General features: G+C 38.2%; 1 protein-coding gene across 1 annotated transcript in view; it reads left to right on the top strand.

Moving 5' to 3' along the window:
- LOC140523122 (T-lymphocyte surface antigen Ly-9-like) overlaps nt 1–22,497 on the top strand; it is a 105,051-nt gene that overhangs the window by 24,538 nt on the left and 58,016 nt on the right. Inside the window, exons 6-7 of the mRNA XM_072638167.1 lie at nt 10,424–10,762; nt 20,068–20,151. Of these exons, the coding sequence (XP_072494268.1) occupies nt 10,424–10,762; nt 20,068–20,151 (423 nt within the window). The remainder of the gene's footprint in view (nt 1–10,423; nt 10,763–20,067; nt 20,152–22,497) is intronic.

Here is a 22,497-nt window from a genome sequence, read left to right as displayed (position 1 = left end):
ATTTAGATAAATGGGTTTACTCACTATTCACTATTTGTGATTTTTTTTTAATACAACTAGCACTTAGTTAGAAGGAGTCAAGCCTAAGAGCATAAGCTTGAGCTCATCCTTTCCCCTTTTATGGATAGTGACCAGAAAATTGTCTTCAACATAAAAATAATGCCCCTTCCTAAATAGAAATATTTAGGAAGGCTGGTAAATACAATTCTTATCTGGTATCCTCTCTAAGAGAACTAAATGACCAGCCTTGTGGCCCCTTTACCTGCTTCCTCTAGGCCTAAATCAAATTCTCCCTTGGAGAATGGTAAGCAAAGTTACAGAGATGTGTATTCATATCTCCCTGCATTTAGAGCTGCATTTAGACAACTTTTATGAGCATGCACATCTTACCCAACAACATACATATTATATTTTAAGATAACTATCATACTTCCCCTTCCAAGTCTTTTCATCACCTCTTTTTTGTGTTAAGCAAGAAGGTATCAGAGCTATAAGACTAGAAAGTATTCAGTAAAATAAATCCATTTTATGGAATCATGGGTACCAAATTACTACTATCAAATTGGCACCCATGATCTTTATTGTCGCACCCCAGAAGATGCTGAGAGAAAGAACAAAATAGAGGCCTGAAAGTGGTCAAAGAAAAATTGAAAGTATCAAGACCTAACTCCCGGATTAAAATGGAGAAGGAAGGGTCTTGTGATGATAGGGCTGACATAGCTCAAATCTCCCTTTGGTACATCTTTTTGATTCAGTGTCACAACCCTGGTGAATGCAGAAGGGGTTTGGGGAAGGAAAGTGTTTGATTTTACCAAAGTAAATCTTTTTTGTTTTAAATAAAGTTCTTTTTAACTAATTTTCTCATCTGCAAATATCTCATTGTGTTCCAATCTCAAACCTGAATTATTGGATTGTGCCATGAGCCCTGGGCCAGAGTATTCGGCATCATCGAACAGGTTTGCATCTCAATAATCTTTATATATTCAAAGTTGAATTGGGGGAAGGTTGGCAAAGAAAAATGAGAGCCTTGGATCATGAAATGATCATATACAAGACTATAATAGTCTTTGGCCTTTTATGTTTTAGCTCTACATAGGGAGCCATCTCAAGAGATGAGAAAAGCCTCATCACTATTTCTATAGAAACAGATGAATAGGCATTTGAAGAGCTTGACAAGGATTAAACAACAACAATAAATAACTTGCATTTATATAGCACTGTTGGTTTGAAAAAACACTTTATACAATCCAGTATCCTTTCCCTTATTCTTAGAGACAATTTTAGAATACAGAAAATACATTGTCTTTCTATGTTCAGCAAAGACCAATATCAAAACACTTTAGGCATTTAAGGACTGTACATTTAAGGTAGAGGGGCAAATAATGGACTTAATAGTAATTCAGGTGAAAAATATAATGCTGTTAGGGTTGAGGATCACAAGATGCCATGTGGCCTCTGACCCAGAGGTCTCTCTGGAGAATATGTCATATCTCACTGCTATTAGCATTGTAAAGGAAAGAAATAAAAGTCAGAATGAAGACCCAAATTGGAACCATCACTGGTAGTAAGAAAACCTTGGTCTTTATAACTATGTAACTTTTGAAAATGTAACTATAACTATAAATGTAACTATATAACTATCAGAAATATGTTTCTCCCAATTTTATGCCTAATTTGAAGTTTATGATCAGGGAAATTTTAATAGGATTATTTCTCTTGTTTGTTCAAGAAATCTTGAATTATTTTTGTGTATAGATGGGAGACACTTTCTTGGAAAAGACCCTTTAAGATTATATTTTGCTCTACTAAAGCAAACACTTTTTTGTTACCAATTAATAATAAGTGAAGAGGGATTTCATATTCTCTACATCTTTCAGTCAGTTGTATAATGGTAAAGATGTGATTCATTGTGGAAAATTGTCTGGGTAAGTCTGCCTGCTCCCTACTAATACCTTCAATGAGTTTAGATAATTAGATAATTCTCATAAATAATAATTTAGATAATTCTCATAAAAATTTATTACACATAGGAACATAAGCATTTCACTCAGTAATTGTTGCTCTGTCACTTTTTTCAGTACTAATAAAGTCTAGGGTTTTTTTTTTCCTGAACCTCAGATATCTTCCCTTCCTTCCTTTTGAACCTTGTGAATCAATCCATCAATGTCATCATAATTTTATCACCTCTAGTATGGATCTTCTCTATGTATACTTGATCTAGTTCAACTGCTTTTTCCAACTTTGTTCCTTTTGGTGCCATTTCTACTTCTTCTCTAAGCATACTCTGGACTTTGATGTTTAACTCCAAGTATGACATCCCTACTCTCCTTTGTCCTTCCATTTTCTTCATATTTTTCATTTATCATTTCAATGAAATTATATATTATACACCATCAATACTGGTGAATGAGAACATAAAGAAAGATGAAATGTTATCCAGACAAAGGAAGCAGAGCTAGAAGAACAGTATGCATGATCATTATCACTAAATGTAAAGAATAGCCATTCAGTGTGCTCAGAATTACTTTGCTTAATTGACTCTCTCCAAGTTTTCTTTAAAGTGATTTTACTCTCTACTGCTTCTCTCTGATATACAGGGTGATGCTACTCATAATCTTCCATTATATTTTTTGTTAAGATTTTATAAGCAAGTTGAACTACTATGGCATTTGGCTGCCATTTCTATCCAGTTGAGACAGGTCAAGTGTTTAGTGCCTAGCACATAGCAGATGTATAGTAAATGCTTATTGATTGATTGTTAACCAGGGAGCATTTTAGGATATTTTGACCTTTGTTATAACAATGTAGATAAGTTAAACTTCCTTTGCTTTACTTCATATAACTTTTTGCCTGTTTCATAAGGTATACTTCCTATACCTATTATATCTCTCATTAACTAAATTGTGTAACTTTAGACATCATTAATAATGGTGAATGAGAACATAAAGGGATTCAGAAAGATGGAAGTTATCAAAACAAAGGATACAGAGTGAAAAGAATTACATGCAAAATTATTATGACTAAATGAAAAAACAATTCTATGTAACCTTTGACAAGTCATTTCATTCCTATGAACCTTGGTTCATCATCTTTGAAATGATGAGTCTAAACTACATAGTCTATAGTCCTTTGCAGCTCTAAAACAATGGCGTTACGTTTAGGAAAAATTAGACTTATTCTCCATGGCTCCAAAAAACAGAACTAATATCAGTGAGTGGGTGTTGGAGGGAGTCAACAATCAGATCACTTTTTAAAAATAACATACTTTCACCACTATAACTGCAAAAAATGATCAAGCTGCTTTGACATGAAGTTCTCATTACTAATGGTATTCATACAGAGACATGATGACCACTTATCAGAGATTTTATGGAAAGGAAATAAGCAGTGGTCTAGGGATTAGAAAGTGGATTGAATCTGGATTTAAAGAATGTTGATTCAAATCCCTGGGCTCTATGACCTCGAAGAATTCATCTCATCAGTCTGGGCCTATTCCCTCAACCATCATTAATCAATGATGCCCCTTTCCTCTCCAAAGCCTATGGTCTTAGCAGCTCATTAAATATCTCTGTAATTCTATAACAATGCAGCTTTTAGTGAAGCTTTCTACAGTAAAAAATCATAACTCAAAAAAAAAAAGGAAGGAAAACAAAGAAACAGAAACTCATTTGTCACTGACTTTGTTGCTTCACAAGGATTAAGAGCTGAAAGAACATGGTGCAGCCCCATCTCTGGTTCTTGGTCCTCTTTCTGTTCATGAGTAAGTTCTGCCTATTGCCAGTCCCTCTCTATTACCCACCTGACAGCTATCTGCTTGGGCAGGAACACTGCTAGGAACTTCTGGGTGATTTAAGGCTGAGATGGTAGTTTCCTTTCAATCTGTGCTTTTGAACAATAATGCTAACTCCTATGGTTTCTGTCTGTACTGAAATCCTAAGGAATTGAGCTAGTCAAAAGCATGGCCGTGAGAAATGAATGCCAACAGCAAATGGGGCCAGCCTAGTGCCTTTTCCTACTTTGAAGAGGACAATCTTGAAATGTATTTGTATTCAGACTTGATTCAGCCTCAGTGGGCCTCAGATTCCTCAACTATTAAATGAAAGGGATTCCTTTCCAGCTATACTCTTGTATGGATCTCTAATTCTAGGAAATAGTCCTGGGACATTCTCATTTGATTTTTATAATTGTGCTATGAAGGAGCAAAACACTTTTTTTACACATTTTAAAAAATAGCTGAGGTCCACAGCAGTTAAATAACTTCATTAAAAATCACAAAGCTAGTAAATGGTAGGACCAGAACCCAAATAAAAGACATCTGAGCCATTACATGTATTTCACAGAGAAAGTGCAGAGTAAATGGTTGCTGTTTTCAATTGAACTGAAAATGTAATTGTCCAGTCTGGTTTTTGTGACACTATGCTTCCTTTCTACCTTAACCCTCACTAAAATGTTTTCCCACACTCATAAACAAGTGAGATGAAACTGTATGATATTCTGGAAAGAATGCTGAATTTGGCATCAAAGGACCTAGATTCACATCTTGCTCTGCCACTTATGATATGTCCTTCAAAAAGTCCTTTCACTTATCTAGGCCTCAGTTTCTTCATCTGTAAAATGAGGGCTGTACTCTCAAGACTTCAAAGGTCCCTTCTAACTTTAAATTCCTAGCCCATGAGAAATGAGTTTGAGGTTATCCAGTGTGTTGTTAGATACAGAGTTATCAATCTCTACTGAAATAAATAATGGAGAACTGAGTATAATTTTTGAAATGTAGGCAGCAATAACAAAAAAAAAACCTCTACAATTTATTTGTCCAATTCTTTAAGCTTTACCTGCATAACACAAGTAAAGGCTTAGAGAGATGGAGAGACATTCTCTAAGTCACAAGGTTAGTATGCAGCAAATCCAGGTCAATGCACTTCTCTACAGATAACTGTTGTAGTCAACATCATCACTAAACATTATTGAGCACATGGCACTATTTGGGTTATTGTACAAAGAAAATGATACAGGCTAAGTGCCTGACCCCACTTGCTTAAAACCAAGTAGAAAGAAGGGAGACTGTCCAGGATTGTGTTGGACAGCAGAGATGTTACTGTGACTGTGAAAGACTCATACTATGGATAGTCCATATTTAAGGTGATGAATGGTGTTTTCAAATTTTGATCTTCAATATCTATTAGAAAGTCTAGCAATATATTGAAATAAACTAGGTCAGAAACAAAAGAATTTCTTAAAAAGTGAAGCCAATGTGCTTAGAGTTCAGTAATCCTCATGGGGATTTAAATCATACTCCCATTTATAACAAATCTCTTCTCTCCAGGGAAAACTCAACCAGTCAGCAGCGTGTAAGACTACTTAAACTTGGATGTGTCCATTTGGCTTTGTCCAAAGCCCTCTTTCCCTCTCTCTGAACTATCTCCCTCAAACAATTTCATCCACTTCCATGAGTTCTATTATTACCTCTATGCATATGACTCAATTCTGTATCTATAGCCAGCACCTCTTCCCAAAGCTCTAGTCCCATATTTCTAAATGCCTCTTATATACTCAAGCTCATTACATTAAACTTAACTGACCTTGTTCAACTCCCTTCTTTCCACCCAAATAGAGAAAAAATTTAACATTTTCTTAACTTCTCTGTTTTTGTAATTTTCACTATATTCTCAGTTGCTTAATCTCACAGAAACACCTTTAGCTCTTCCCTTTCCCTCACCCCCAGAACTAATCAATTCCAAAGTCCTGTTGTTTTTACCTCTATATTAGAAAAAAAATCAGAATTAGAATAGAAGTGCTAGTCATGAAGCCACAGTTGACACTGATCTCTGTGAAAATGTCTAAAGATCTAAGGGAAAGCTCCCGGCATATAGTACCAGTCATCTATATGGGATTTATGAAAAGGAAATGACCAAAATGACCCAGGGATGAAAATGGCAGGAATGGGTGACAATGTGGGAAGGATGAGATCCCAGATGGATCAATATAAGGAAGTAATATTTGTCCCTTCTGTCCCCTCCTCTTCACTCCCATTGCTACCACCATTCACCCTGTATCCTCTCTAACTCATTTTTCAAACTTTACCACAAAAAAGTGTATAGCAGGGGCAGAGCCAAGATGGTGGAGTAGAAAGATGCAGCACACTAGCTGTACCCCCACAGCCCATAAAATACCTGTAAAGAAAGACTCTCAACAAATTCTAGAGCAGCAGAAGCCACAGAGCAATGGAGTGGAGAAGAATTTCAGCCCAGGATGACCTGAAAGGCTGATGGGAAAGGTCAGTTCCACAGGACGTGGAGTGTAGCCCAGCCCAACCTTGGCCTCCTGGCACAGTGCCGAGAGGAGGACTGAGCAGGCCTTGGGGGTGGAATCCCCAGTGACGTAGCAGAGGTTTACAGATCCCTCAACCCACAGGCACCAAAGGTCAGTGAGAGGGTTTTTTCTGCTGGCTGAGAAGGGAGAAGGGTCTTCCCATAGCTCCAGCCCCATGCAGTGGTGACAAAGACCACATCTGGAGGCAGCAGCTCCCACAGCATGGATCAACATCTTGCTAAAGGAGACCCAAAAAAATGCTGAAGAAAATAACACCTTGAAAAATAGGCTAACTCAATTGGCAAAAGAGGTTCAAAGAGCCAATGAGGAGAAGAATGCTTTAAAAAGCAGAATCAGCCAAACGGAAAAGGAGGTTCAAAAGCTCACTGAAGAAAATAGTTCTTTAAAAATTAGAACGGAACAGATGGAGGTTAATGACTTTATGAGAAACCAAGAAATCACAAAACAAAACCAAAAGAATGAAAAAATGGAAGATAATGTGAAATATCTCATCTTTTTGTAGAAATGAATATTGAAAACTTAAATAAAAATTTTTTTTAAAAAGTGTGTAGTAAGAATGATTGTCTTCTCTATATACTCTTCCTCATCTTCTTATGGCTCCACTATTGGTTTCCCCCAATATTCCATCATGGACTCTTTCCTCTTCTTTCTCTACACATTTGCCCTTACTGAACTCATCTTCTTCAATGACTACAATTATCACCTTTTGCAAGATGATTTGCAAGGGTCTATCTTCACTCCAGCCTCTCTTCAGAGCTTGGTTTATTTAACTCAACAAGAATTTTTTTTATGATTCTGCATCTCTAAATAGCAGCTAAGTATGTCCACTTCAATGTCCTTAGTGCAAATCAGTTTCTAAAATCTCCTTAGATTTCTCTTGCCCTTATAACCTTTATTCCCTCTCCCCCAAAAATATTCCTTGCAAGGACTTTGGAAAAATCATATTTGAACAGACATGACAAAATTGAGGTAGATTCATCTCCTCGTGTGTCTCAGAAAACAGAGGGCTCACAATCTGTAGCCTGCTGAAACACGAATACAGTTGAAATTCACTTTATACAATAGAATGGTGTGTAAACCTAATTTTGTTATTTTATTTTGGGTTCTGTGATTTCATTAGTTCAGGCAAAGAAGAAATGCCCTTTCCAAATTCAGGTCTATCATTCATTATACACAGTATAATCTTAAAGAATTGCTTGGAAGCACTAAGGGATTAAGTGACTTGAGTTCAATGACACAGACAAGACATGTCAGAGTCAAACCCAAGTCACCCTAACTCTGAGGTCATCCCTGTCTCCATTGCATATCTTTGCTTATCTTTGGAAAATAAATTTTAAAAAAAAACTGGAGGATCCACCATTTAAAGAATATTATTAAGAATCCTTCTGTAAGGTGAATAATAAACCCTAATGTGTTAATGGGCTTTCATGGATAGAGGACTAGACCTGAACTGAGAGAGACCCAAATTCAAATCCTGCCTCTATGGGGCAGCTATGTGGAACAGTGGATAGAGTACTGGCCCTGGAGTCAAGGGGACCTGAGTTCCAATCTGGCCTCAGACACTTATTACCTGTGCAACCCTGAGCAACTCACTTAACCCAGATTGTCTCCCTGCTCCCCCCAAAAAAATCCTGTGACACTGATAAGCTGTGTGTTCACAGGAAAGGCACCTTATCACTTCAGATTTCAAGAAACTCTCTAAGAATTTTATCTATAATAAGTTAAAGATGATTTATGCACAAGTTAAAGAAGAGATTTCTCAAACCAAAGAATACTGATCCTTGATATATTGACAGATTTTCATGTATAATATATTCATGATCCATCAAAATAATGTAATTCTCCTACCCTGAAGTAATGCATGGGGGAAGAGGACAGAGAAAGTTTCCATAGCAGTTTGTTCTCCCAGAATTGAATAAGGTGGGCTTAAAGAGAATCTTGGAATCCTCAAAGGAGACAAAGAACACATGTAGTACAAACTATACTCAATAGGAAACTCTTTGTAATAACTTCCCCCACAAGTTATCATCTAGCATTCACTTCAAGATCTCCAGTGATGGGGAACTCACTACCTTCCATGGGATGAATGCTCGGGTCATTGACAGATATTCCTGTTGGTATAAGTACAAAAATAAGAGCAGACAGCTTTACCTGATTGAATCAGTTCTTTAGCGTTGCAGGATGCACTTTCAATGTTATGACTAAGTGAACTTCCTTTTGATTATTGAATGGCTTTTCACTCTCATTTCATTTGAACCTAAATCACCTAATTTAGACCTCATCTATTTGAGACAATTGATTGCACTTCTGGAATGGAATCTACAGTGCTTAATTCAAATGATAAAACCGTGAAGTTTAGGGAATGTGTAACAGCAAGCACTCTTCTGCATAGGTTTTTAGAAATGCTTTTCTAATAGGAAAGCAACTTTTGAGGGGTTAACAATCTTCTTTAATCACATATACTAGCAGAGAAAATACAAGTAGAGAAATAAAGACCAATGGATAGGACTTCTAACTATCTGATCATAAGCAATACATACATCATAGATCAACAGACAGATCCAGCTGTCTGACCATTACATACATTCACAGTTACCAGAGAAACAAGCACCAACATTCAGCTTTTCAGAGCTGGTGGGGAGGAGCTCCTTAATGGCTACCCAGAGTCTCACCTGGCACATGAACCTTTTTCCACAGAGTAAGCCCCAAAGCAAAACCTCACCTCTGAGCATACATACACTTTTTCAGAGCAGGAGGGCATCAAGACCCTCAGAACCCAGTGCTTCATTTTGTTGTTGTTGTTGTATTTGTCCTTTGTTCTTGAAGAGGACTATGACATCAAGATGATGGCATGACTTGCAGTTGACTTTGGTTTGAGTAAGGAAGGGATGTGCAAGGTCAGCAGCCTCACTTCCTCCTTCAGAGCCATCTGGGTCCAGTGGTCTGATATTCATCAGGATAGCTAGAGATGGCCCAAGATGCAATGTGGGACCCTAGCCATTTTAGGCTAAGGTCTTATCACATTCTCACATTGAGTGAAATACACCCTTGCAACAAAATAGGCATCTTTAAGTAGTTACTCAAGGGATGGCCCCTTTTAATAAAAAAAAAATCAAACAGGGAGGAGAAGGTCCTTAGGGTTCCTGAATAAAAGAGAAACAGTTACTAGTGTGGGCTTTCCTACAAAACAAGCCTCTCCTAATCAAGCTTCCTTTAATGGGCTCCACCTGAAGCCCATTAATGAGTGGGAAAGATCTTTTAACTCCCATTAACATAAATCCCATTAACAGTACAGAATGTAAGGGCTCAAAGGGTTGAACTTGACTATTGTTGGAGTTTCTCATTTCCATCTGCAGGACCAGGAACATCTAGAGAGAACCCAGCCTCATTGATGGTGATAGGGACTTTAAGAGAGTCAGTCATTCTATCCTTGGAAATCCTAACTGGGATGACTATTGAGAAAGTTGCCTGGACTTCCATATACCTGCTGCTGTTATGCAACAGGCAAATATAGAATGCTGGAAATGGAGTCAGGAAGACCTGGATTCAAAGCTCACCTTTGAACCTTGCTAGCTCAAAGACACTGAACAAGCTACTTAACCTCTAAGATTTATCTATTCTGTTATAGATGGACTATGTCTGAGTTGGTGAAAGGAATTTCCACATAAACCGATGTGCAGATCCTTCATGCACACTAATAATGCAATGCACTCGTTTGGTAGACTAATATAAAGCAAATTTTCACAGAGAAAATCTTCAGAATCCTCTTATACTCAAAAATTTCTAGGGGAGGGGTGACTAGAAGGAGATTCCACAGTATGGTACCTCCTTAAGGAATTAAAAGATGAGAGGTTAAGAAAAAACCCAAAATATCAGTCATATAATGAAACCCATTCTCACACAAATTCCCAGTACAGCTTCCCCCCAAATTTATTATCACATGTCTATTTTAATAACTCCACTTGTTAAGAACTTATTTCCTTCCAAAGCATCTACAGGACTTATTCCAAATCATGGACTGTGATACTAAGGCAATGCTATGAGATAGGAATTAAGTTTAATGGCTATTACAGTTTCCCTTTTGCTTCTACAGAGCCAAGAGCTTCCAGAGAGAAGGATGCCCCAGTAATGGTGACAGGGATTCTGGGAGAGTCAGCTACTCTACCCACAGAAATACCAACTGGATATAAACTTGAGAGCATTATCTGGTTTTCCCATGCGTATTTTGCTGTTGTGCAACCAAAGGGAACATTATCCAGCATCATTGTAACCCATCCAGATTATTGGGGAAGATTAGATGTTCCACCCATGACTTATAACTTGAAGATAAGCCCCCTGAAGATGGAGGATGCTGGACTCTACAGAGTTAACCTAAATCTTCAGGACCCTACAACTACCACCATCAACAAGAGCTATACCCTACATGTCTACAGTAAGTCTATAGTTGTAGACTCATAGAATGTTTGGTGTGAAAGGGGCCAAAAAAGCACTCTAGTCCAATCCCTCATTTCTCATCCGAGGAAACTAAGGGCCAAGCAAGTGTAGTAATTTACCAAAAGTCACATATGTAGTGTTATAACTAGGAAAAGAAATGCAGTTACCCTATTTAGTTTTGTCCTATTCTACAGGGTTATTTTCCAAGTTATTCTTCAAAAGAATACCAAAGTGTTCAATCAAGTGTCCCCTGAACCAGTCAATGGCTATCAGTATCAGACCTCAGAACTATACTAGAAAGTCAGGGGGTAAAAGGACTAGAAAGGACATGGGTCTTGTTTTCAGACACGTGTGGATTTTGTCCTTTCATCTCTCACTATTGGCTCTTTCCTATTTGCCTACAAAAATGTTCAGTCTCCCTAAGACTTAAAAGAACTTTTTCTTAAATCCTGTCATTCATTCAGCTATTATCCCATTAGTCTCCTACCATCTGCTGCTAAACTCCTAAAAAATACTGTCTATATGCAACGGCTCTTCTTCTGCACTACTCACCTTCTCAACCCTTGATAAAATAGCTCAGGCTCTAATAACTATGGAAACTGTCCTCTCTAAAGTTGTCAATAACCTTATAAATGCCACATTCCATCAGGATTTTTTTCAGTCTTCTTCATCCTTGAACTCTCTGCAACATATAATGTAGTTGATCATTTCTATGATCCTAAAATTTCCTTTTACTGGGTACTTTCTGTTCTTTTGACTTAAAAAAGACATACTTTTTCAGTTTTCCTCTTACTTCCCTAAATGCTCCTTTTCTCTTCCCTTCAGTGACTCTCCTTGATATACTTCACCTTTTAATATGGGCGTGCCTCAAAGTTTAGTCCTTGGCCCTTTTCTGTCCCTATACGTTTCCTACTTGGCAACCTCATTCATTACCACTGATAAAAATGAATCTAAAGTCTTCATCTGCTTGCCTTGTTTAGGAGCTACTTTAGCAAGAATCCCTCAAAAATGACTTCTAAAGAGAAGTATATTGTTATAAATAACAAAAGTTATAAAGAAGGTGGTTTCATTATAGATTCATTCTTATGCCTGGTGTTGTTCTATCCTATAGAATGACTGGAAAGGCCAATAATTACTTGGGATACTGTACCCTCTGTGGATAACACCTGTAACATCACTCTGACATGTTTCATGAAGGAGGGAGGAGAAGCTTTGAGGTTCCAGGGGGCTCCACTGGAAAAACAAGCTGTTGAATCCAATGGGAAATCTTGGCTTTTCATCTTCCAAAGACCTGAGGATGCTCACATAAATTACACCTGCACAGCCACAAACCCTATCAGCAACAATTCTCAATCCATACTTCTTCAACCTCTCTGTGCAGGTAATCATCTGTCCCTTCTCCCCAAAAGCCTCAGGGAACACCCTGAGCAGCTGTAGGAGGTGGGCCTCAGAAGGTCTGGTCTTTACATTGGGCAGTGTCAAGATAGAACACAACGAGGATAGAGATCAAATCCAGTCGAGGTCATAAGCATCTCTGAAATCAATTTAGTTCAACAAATTTATTAAGTCCTAATATGAACTGTGTTGTGTTAGGTACTGAAAAAAGGAAGGCACAGTCCCTGAGCCTCATGAAACTTACATTCTTGTAGGGGTTATACTAATACATATAACCATAATAATAATATATGACAAGTACCTTAAAGAGGTATAAAGCAAAGTGCTTCCTAAAGTTGAAGTGGGAAGATCACTTTTTTACTGATGGTTGGGAAAGACTTCATGGAGGAGATAGAATTTGAACTTGCTTTTAAAGTATGCAAATAAGAGATGAATGTATTATAGAACTGATTTTATTACAGTGCTTTAAAGATTGCAAAATACTTTACTTACGTAGTCACATTTGATCCTCACTACCCTAGAGGATAAAGACTTAGGAAATTAAGGCTAACAGACTTGTTCAAATCACATAATGAATAATTAACCAAGAAGCATATTTTTAAGTGCATAAAATATACAAAGCACTCTGAAGAAAAAGAAAAGTTCCTGGCATCAGGAAGTTTTCTTTAGTGAAGATGTAACATATGCAAATAAGTAAATAGAGAATATAAAAAGGTAAGTATGTGGTAAAGGTAGAGAGGAAGCATTGACAACTGGGAAGATCAGGGATTACGAAAGGACTCCCTTGGGCAATAGCACCCAAAGTGAACCTTCAAGGAAACTAGGAGATCCAAGAGGGGGAGGTGAAGAGGGACAGCACCCCACGCATAGGGGACAGCTTGTACAGAGATGGGAATCTCAAGTTTGGGGAAAAGTAAGTAAGTCAAGTTGGGGCTGAAATGTAGTGTATGTGAGAGGCAGTAACATAAGGTAAGTCTGGAAAGGTAAAGCGGAGTCAAATCATGAAATACTTTAAATGCCAGACTAAGGATTCTGCATTTTATCCTACTGAGAGTCTACTGAGAGCCATGAAAGGGGCGAGGGTGGTGTAACGTTGTCAGAGCCATATTATGGAAACATCACTTTGTTGACTGTGTTTAAGAAGAAGTGGAAAGGAAAGAAACTGGAAGGAGCGAGAGGACTTTAAAAGCTCTTACAGTAGTCCAGGGAAGAGGTGCTGAGATCCTGAATGGGGAAGGTGTACAGGTAGGTAGTCTTTTTGCAGATAATCATCTGTCCTTGTCTTTCTAAAACCTCAGTAGCTACTGCAAGGAGGTTTAAGGAAGTCTTGTCTTCAAAGAAACAGAGTTAATTTAAACAGGTAGCCTACAGATAACTTTCAATTCTATTTAATTAAATGAAATACTTATGTATTATGACCCATGATCAGATGAGCATGGTGCTATATATGAAGAGATAAGACAAAGAACCTGTACTTATGGACCTTGTAATGAACTAAAGGGATAAGAAAGCAACAAGACTATAATTAATAATAGTACATAAAAAGTGCAAAGCATCATATCAAGTTCAGAAAAGATTTCTATGTACAGGTGAACACAGGAAGGAATTTCATAGAGGAATTGACAGTTGAAGTGGATTTCAAGGGATGGCTAAAATTTCAACTGTTGAATATAATAACTAACTTTTATATAGAGCTTTAAAATTTGCAAAGTGCTTTACAGACCTTCTTTCATCTGAATCTCACATCAGCCTTATGAGGTAGGTACTGTGGGTATTCTTATAATCTCTTTTTCACAGGGAAGGAAATAAAGATTCAGAGATTTCCCCAGAATCTATCAACAAAAATTTGTAAGCATCTATTACATGAAAGTCACTGGGATAGGCAATGAGGATAGAAAAACAAAATTAAATAATCCCTGCCTTCAAGAAGTTTACATTTTACCATTAATATCCAAAAGGACATTAAAAGATGAGAAAATAGAAATAACTACAACACAGTTTTGGGTAGATCTAGAAAGGTCACCTGTGGGATATGAAACCAAAGCTAAACCTTCAGGGAGGCTAAAGATTCCAAGAGGCAAGGGGGAGGCCTGAATGCTTTCTAGAGTCAAGGACAACCTTTGCAAAGACACAGAGGCAGAAGTTAAGGCTTCACCATCAGAGAGCATGTAATCCGTTTTGACTAGAACATAGTACGTGAAGGGATGTAATATGAAATAAACCTGGACAGGCACACTGGACTCAAATGGTGACAGGTTCAAATGACTGACTAAGAATTTTGTATGTTATTCCAGAAACAATAGGGAAGATTCATGAATGGGAGAATTGCACAGTCAACTTAGTAGCTCTATGTGAACTGGTCAGAGGAAAGAATGGAAGCAGAGAGTTTAATCAGGAGATTATAGCGTTCCAAATGAAAGGTCATGAGGGTTAGTAGTGCTATAGTGACTATGTGGAAAGACAAACAAGGATTAGAAAGATATTATGGATATGTAATATCCAAGACGTGGAGACTAATCTTATATGGGTGAAGAGGGAGAGGGAAAAATTCAGAACAACTCTAAGGTTGCCAATATGAGTGACTAGAGCCTTCCTAGCGCTCTCAGTAGACATAGAGAGTTCGAGAGAGTAGTAGGTTTAGGGGGAAGGAAACTGAAGAATGAATTTCTGAACTTGTTGAATTTGAGTTTAAAGTCACCCAAGTAAAGATGTGAAACAGGCAGTTGGAGACACGGGAGAGAGATGGCAGCCAGATGAATGGTTTGGAGAGTCAGCTGTATGAAGATGATATTTAAACCTGTAGATGTTCTTGAGATCACCAAAACAGAGAGAACAGAGAGCAAAGAGAAGATGGCCCAGGACATCATGTCTCATAAGTAGTCAGTAGTTATATAATGATTAAAGTTTACAAAGTACTTTAAATATGTTAACTTATTTTATGCTCATAACTCTGTGAAGAAAGTGCTATTATTATCTCCATTTTAGAGACGAGAAAATTGAAACAGAGAGGTTTAGTGACTTTCCCAGGGCCACACAGCTGGTAAATGTCTGAAGAAGGGTTCGAATTCAGGTCTTTCTGGCTCCAAATCCCATGCTTTAGCCCTGTGCTACCTAGTTGCTAGAGGAAGAGGAAAGGTGGTGGTGGTGGTCAAAAAGAGCAATGGAATTACACGTGGATGATGATCATGCAAAACATACTGAGAAGAAGGAATAACATGTAGGAAAAGATCTAGAAAAAGCAGTGTTCCAAAAATCCAGAAAAGAGAAGTGGACAGTAATCAGTGACAGATTTTGCACAGAGGTCAAGAAGGAAGAGGACTGAGAAAAGATCATGGAATTTACAAATTAAATTATTAATTAGTTACTTTTAGTATTAATTATTTGTATTATTAATAGTTATTAGTTAATCATGTTAGCTAAAGTGGTTTCTGTTGAGTGGTGAGGTCAGATACCAGATTCCAAGAAATTTACTGAATGTTTGGCAAGAAAGTAGTGATAGCTGTTTCCAGGTGTTTAACGATGAGGTGAAAGATAAAGGAGGACATTTGAAGAGATGCTAGAATCAAATGCACGTTTATAATTCTTGGGGAGATCTGGACATCTGTAGGCAGCAAGACAATCTCAGGAGATAAACTGAAAATTAAAGTCCAAAGGAATGATGGAAAGGTTAAGGTGCTACTGAAGAGGACCAGAGAGGTTCAAGAGAATCAAGGGCATAAGGAGAGGGGTTGGCTTTGGCAAACAGAAGTATCACCTCTTCCTTTAAGATTGCATCAGAAGAGAGAATGAGGGAATGATTCTGTGCACCCCCAAATCTATATATTTGGTCTTACTCTCTCTCCCACATCAATCTCACATCAATAGCAATTGAACATTTAATAATGAATGTCCTCTAGGCATCTCAAACTCACCAGGGAGCTCAATATCTTTCACTCCACACCACCACTCTTGTGATGATTACTCACCATCATCCAAGTATTCATCATGATCCAATAAGATCTCATCAGCTCCCATGAATTTAATTACCATTTCTATGCTGATGATTCTTAAAGCTACCTCTCCTGCCTCAGTCTCTCTGCTGATATCTAATCTCACATACCTAACTGCATTTCAGACATCTCAAATCAGATGTCTAGTAGACATCATAATCTCAATAAGTCCAACACAAAATTCATGATCTTTCACCATAAACCCTCCCCTCTCTCTCCTACGTTCTCTATTACTGAACAGGACAATACCATCTTCCTAGAACTTGCAATCTAGGAACCATCCAGGACTCCTCACTCTCCTTCACCCCCTCAAGTCCAGTAGTTTCCAAGGCCTGTGGATTTCACCTTTACAATATGTTTTGAATACACCCTCTTCTTTCCTTTGACATTGCCACCCCTCTAGTGCAGGCCCTCATCACCTCTTCCTGGATTTTTCAATAGCCTGCTTATGAGTCTTTCTACTTCGTCTCTCCCCACTCCAATTCATCTTCCATGCAGTCACTAGAGTGATTTTCTTAAAGTGAAGATCTAATCAAGGCACACACACACACACACAGCCCTAAACACAACAAATTCCAGTGGCTTACCATTGCCTCAAGTATCAAATATAAAGTCTTCTACTTGGCATTCAAAGTCCTTCATATCCTAGCCTTCTCCTACCTTTCTAATCTCCTTATTCCTTATTCCCCCACATAGTAAAGAAAATGCATTACCATCTATTTTGCCAATGTTCTCTAAGGACCATGGGAGCTTTCTAACTGACTTACAACTGAAATTTCACACAAATTTGTCTTCCTAGTATTCCTACTACTTCCTGAGACTATTTACAGGAATAATTACCTTGTTTTGCTATTTCTATCCACAAAGGTTAGCATAGAGCTTTACACGTAGTAAGCACTCAATAAAGTCTCTTTTTCTTTCCTTCCTTGGTTCCCCTCATAACTTTCGATCTCTCCCTTCTTTGATCCATGCTCTTCATGGCTGACAAAGTGATATTCTTAAAACATAGGCATGACTATGTCACTTCGCTGTTTAACAAGGTTCAGTGATTCTGTACTGCCTCTAGGATCCAAATACAAACTCTTGTGTTTGGCATTTGAAGCCCCTCACAGTCTGACTGCAGTCTATCTTTCTAAATTTATTACACATTAACCTCTTTCATGAGCACCATATTTAAACCAAGCTGTCTACTTGGCTTTTCTTCAGGCAAGACACTGTATCTCTTCTCTAAGCCTTTGTGTAATCATTCCCTTTGTTTGGAATGCCTTCCCTCCTTACCTCCACCTCTTAGAATCCCTTTTTTCTTTCTATGCTTAATAAAAATGTGATCTCTTACATGAGGCCTTTCCAAATTCCTCTAGCTAATAGTAATTCCTAAATTATTCTCTAGTTGTTTTCTGTATTTTCTTAAACAGATGTATATTATTTCTTCAGGTAGGATACAAGCCCCTAGAGAGACTGTTTCATTTTTGTCTACATTACCCTATCATCAAGGGATGATATCATCTGGCATAGAGTAGGTGCTTAATAAATGCTTCTTAATTGATTGATGGATCAATTGGATCAAGAATATGAAGGGAGAGGAATGAAGTCAAAGAAGAGGTAGGGTACTGGAAAGGTGGAGAGCAACTGGAGGCCACAAGGAGGATGAAAACTTGGTTGAAGAAGAATGAGGCAGGAGTAGAGATGGGAAGATAAGACATCATAGTCTAAGAAAGGAACATCAAAGTCCTTGAATCATGGAAGTCCAATATTTATGGGCAATGATGAGATAAATGGTATAACCATTCTTTTATGACTGAGGCAGAGGTAAGGCTGTGCTGGGAGTCAATTGTTAAATTTCCATTGTGAGCATCTACACCTCAGAAATCAACAATAGCTAAAAATGAGGGCATGCTTTATTGCTTTATTGGTTGTCTATGCCAGAGATAAGCAGACAAGCAGAGTGAAGGCAGGAACCAGATTAGATAAAGACATAATGGTAATCTTCCATGTTCTAAGTTAATATACTACCTACCTGGATCCTAATGTATCTTTTCTATGAGTTTGACACCACTGACCTAGATATAGGAACAGGTGAAGTATTCACACTAAAGTTAAAAGTGCATTGCAAGTGCATATTTTTTCAGAGAGCCAACTTAGTTGTTAAACATCTACCAGAACACCCTGAAGCAAAGATCTAGATCAAGGAAGTGGAAGAGATTAAGGAATTTAAAGACCAGGATGCTTGAATGGAAATAAAAATGAATTTTGAAGCCCCTGAGTATAAGGGCAGTGATTAGGATGCAGACAATGTTACATTCCTTGAGAAAGAGGGTGAAATTTAATGGAGCCAGTAGATAGAACCAGAATCTGGCTAAGGTAATATAGCACATGGGCAGCTAGGGAGCACAACGAATACAGTACTTGCCCCAGAATCAGGAACACTTATTTTCCTGAGTTCAAATCTGGCCTCACACACGTACTAGTTGTGTGACCTTGGGCAGATCACTTAACCCTGTTTGTCTCAGTTCCTCATCTGTAAAATGAGCTGGAAAAGGAAATGGCAAACTGATCCAGTGTCTTTGCCGAGAAAATCCCAGATGGGGTCATGAAGACTTGGACATAATTAAACAACAAAAATAACAAACAAGCTATATCCTGAGATTTCCCAAGAATATTCTGAATTGGAGCATCATCAGAGAAAGACAGTGAATGATTCTTTTAGGAGTCACAAGATTGAAACCAGTTCATCTAAGCTAAGAGTACATGGTTCTGGACATAGGTTGTGTTATGTATTTATTTTGCATATGTACTGTGTCTTTCCTTATCTATATACATGTTGATCCAGGACCATGTAGACTCCTTGAGGGCAGAGGCTATTCTGGGTTTTTTTTTTCCTTTGTATAGGATAGCATCTTGCTCAGTACCTGGCACATAGAAGGTAGTATAACATGGTTGAAATTAATGGAAGGAGAAAAGGTATACTCTTACATGAAAGGATGGCCAGTAATATAGTCTTCTAGGGGGAAACCAAGAACATTGGAATGTGTGGTGAAGAGGCTACAGAAGATAATTTAACAACAGAATGAGGCTTTCAGAGGGCAGATGGAAAGAAGAGAAAGGAGCTGAGAATTAGAAGGGACAGAATCAAGGTGGATGGGGATGAAGGAGCAGGTAACAGTAAGAGAGGAAGGGAATTTTAGCCAGTTGGGCCTTTGACTATGAAACATGGGTATTTTGAAGGAGGAGAGAGTTCAAGTGTCATAGGACAGTAGATTGTCAAACCTTTCTTAATAAGTAACAATACAAGCTTGGATGTTCCTTTGTTTCAGGCAAGGTAGCAGGGAGAGAAGGTCCCAATGACTCCATGGGAAGAGGCCTGGTATTACCTAGGTAAGGATGGAGGCAGCATTCTAATGCACATCTTCCTAACTCTGGAGACAGCACTCTATCCATTGTACCATGCTGCCTCTCAAGAACAGGGGAGAGAACATTCCAGGAATGGAGAGCAAAGAGGAGTGGGAAGAACAGTATAGAGTGAGGAGGAGAAGAAAGAAAAACAGAGTTCGACGGTATGAGCAAAATCATGAAGGCATAAGAGTCTTACTCATTAGGCAATGGGGAGTCAAAGAAGATTTTTGGGCAAAGGCTGTACACAACTACATCTATGCATAAAGGTTCCAAGTCTGTAATCCAGATTCCCAGAAGAGTAAAACCACCATCTCTCTTATAGGCCATTCTCCCAATCTCTTTGGAAAGGGCTTTTCTTGGAGTCTAGACTGAGGTGTGACTGGCAGGAACCCAGGATTCAGCTAAGTACATTCACCTCCAGAGTCTATCCAGTGAGGAATCTGATCAAAAATTGAGCAGGAAGTCTCCTCACTACTCTCTGCCATTTCTCCTTTCAGGTATTTTAGTTACTTTTGATCCTCTCTGGTATACTCTCCCCAGTGTCTGGAAATGCTGATTGTCATCATTCTGGTTGGAGTGGGCTTTTACCTGTGGCACAAGAAAAAACAAGGTAGGATTTTCTGGGAGGCAATGCAAAGAAACACACCTTTCTATCTGGGTTTGAATTCTGATTTCCTTGAAGTCTTAATATGAAGGAAGGAGAGGGAGAGGAGTCTTTCGGACATCCCCTCACCCACTCCCCCTTCCCTCTCATTCTCTAACATTAATGTATTAGGACATACATTTCCTCTGCACAACATCTTATAATTTCCAAAGCCTTTTAACACACATACTCATAAATCTGGAAAGATCTTACTAGTCATCAAGTCCAAGAACAAGTATCTCTGGGTTGGAAGGAACCACAGATGAAGGAAGGAGCTGGCCTGCACCTGAATGAAAATGACAGGTACAACCAATCTACCCCATGGTCATGCAGTCTCTGCTTGAAGATTTCCAGAGAGATAGAGCCCATGATCTCTAGAGACAGATCATTTCACTTCTCAATTCTCATCATTATTAGCAAGTTGTTTTCTTACAAGGAAATTAAATCTGCTTTTGTGCAATTTCTTCCTATTCATTGCTATCAGTTCTACCCTCTGCAGCCAGAGTAGATCTAATCTCCTGTGCACATGACAGTCCTTAACATAATTCAGGACAGCTGCCACATTCCTCCAAAGACTTCTTTTTTCCATTAACAACCTCCATTCTTTCAACTAATGTCATAGGACATGATCTTGAAACCCTCCATCATCATGATTTCCATCTCTTTCCACCCCATCCCCAAACATTCTTTAGCCTATTAATCTGCTTCCTAAAAAATGGGGTGGCCAGAGCTGAACACAGCAATACAGATTTGGGCTAAGATACGGAATAACTATATAGATAAAGACATATACATATAAACAATATAGACATATAAATTATATAAATGTTTATATACACCTATACATCTAAATGTGATATAGTCCATACATAGCAATACAATATATACATATATATAGGTCTTAATATGTATATATACATATATACAAAAATACATATGTTGACATAGCTGCACTATATGTCAGACCATGCCAAGATTTCTCTTGTTGTATCATAAATTCTATGAAATATAATTATCACTTCTCCCCAAAGTTCCCATAATTTCTACCTCAGTAATCACTTCCTCTTTGTTGATGAGAACCAAGTGCAAAATAGAGATTCCTCATTATTTGTCCCTTTCCCTTTTTGAAGGATGAAAGGGTCATTAAGGTAAGCCAAAAGATTATTAGCTAATATGCTTTGGGAAGAAAAAGAGAGATCTAGGAGACATCTAGTAATTCATGTTCTTCATCACTCGTCCATCACGCTTCCATGCCAGATTTCTGATGTTTCTGAACTCATTCATCTCCTCTTTCTACTCAGGTCATCTGTAGGATACTTCACTTACAATATTGATTTCTGTTTCTACTTCCACAAATCTTCACCAAATGTTTTATTTCCCTCTCTAGTTTCTAAATTTCTTCACATGATTAGGCCATTGTAAAATGCACTGCTTCTCTGTTCCTCCTATCACCACATTATCTATTCTGTATTTTAAAAAAATAAGTTGTACATTTTCTAGTCATAGATCCCATGCCCCCTCTTATGAGCATTAGAAATGTAATAGACATGTACAGAGAAAAGTAGAACCAAGAACTCCTTCCCCAACCTCAACAGACCTAGGGATGGAAATGATAGGAAATCATGTACAGGAAGCACATGGACCAAAAACCATGAGGAATGGAAACATCTTAGCGTGCTAGGTGAAAAGGATGGGGCACCAAGCAGCAGCGCAAAGAGCTCAACTGAGAAATATAGGCTCAGTGTGAGAGAAAGCTCTCCACAAGGTCCACCAGGGCTCCCCTGAGAATTGTGGATCTGGAACCTGTTATCAATTTCCTGATTCCTGCATAGACTTATAGAAGTCTGAGTAGACACAACAGTACATAAACCCCAGTGGGACAGGGATGAGAAATAAAGCAGAACTGTAAAATCCCCATGAGTTTCATATACTCTCAGAATGTTTTATTATGTTGGCAATTTTTGTGGAACTTAGACTTTGTCTTAAGGAATGTATCTTTAGAGTACCAGAGGAAGGGAAAGACATATTACAAAATGGAGGAAGGATAAAAAGAAAACATGGCAATTTTTTGTTTACAATTAGTACTGTCCTAATATGGTGTGATATGTGCTACCTCAGGACATAGCGATTCTTCCTCAGTGGAGGTCCACAGGAAAAGGCCGGATGAACACTTTTCAAGTCTGTTGTGGTGGGGATTTTGATTCAAGATTGGATGAATCAGTCTCTGAGATTCTTCCCAAGTCTGAGATTCCATGATTTTGTGAGGCACACAATAGTAAGGAACAAAGCACAGACTCCATGAATTGGTATTGC

Source organism: Notamacropus eugenii, chromosome 2 (genome assembly GCF_028372415.1).
Source record: "Notamacropus eugenii isolate mMacEug1 chromosome 2, mMacEug1.pri_v2, whole genome shotgun sequence".
Taxonomy (NCBI): Eukaryota; Metazoa; Chordata; class Mammalia; order Diprotodontia; family Macropodidae; genus Notamacropus; species Notamacropus eugenii.
This window is presented reverse-complemented; position numbering and strand designations above follow the sequence as displayed.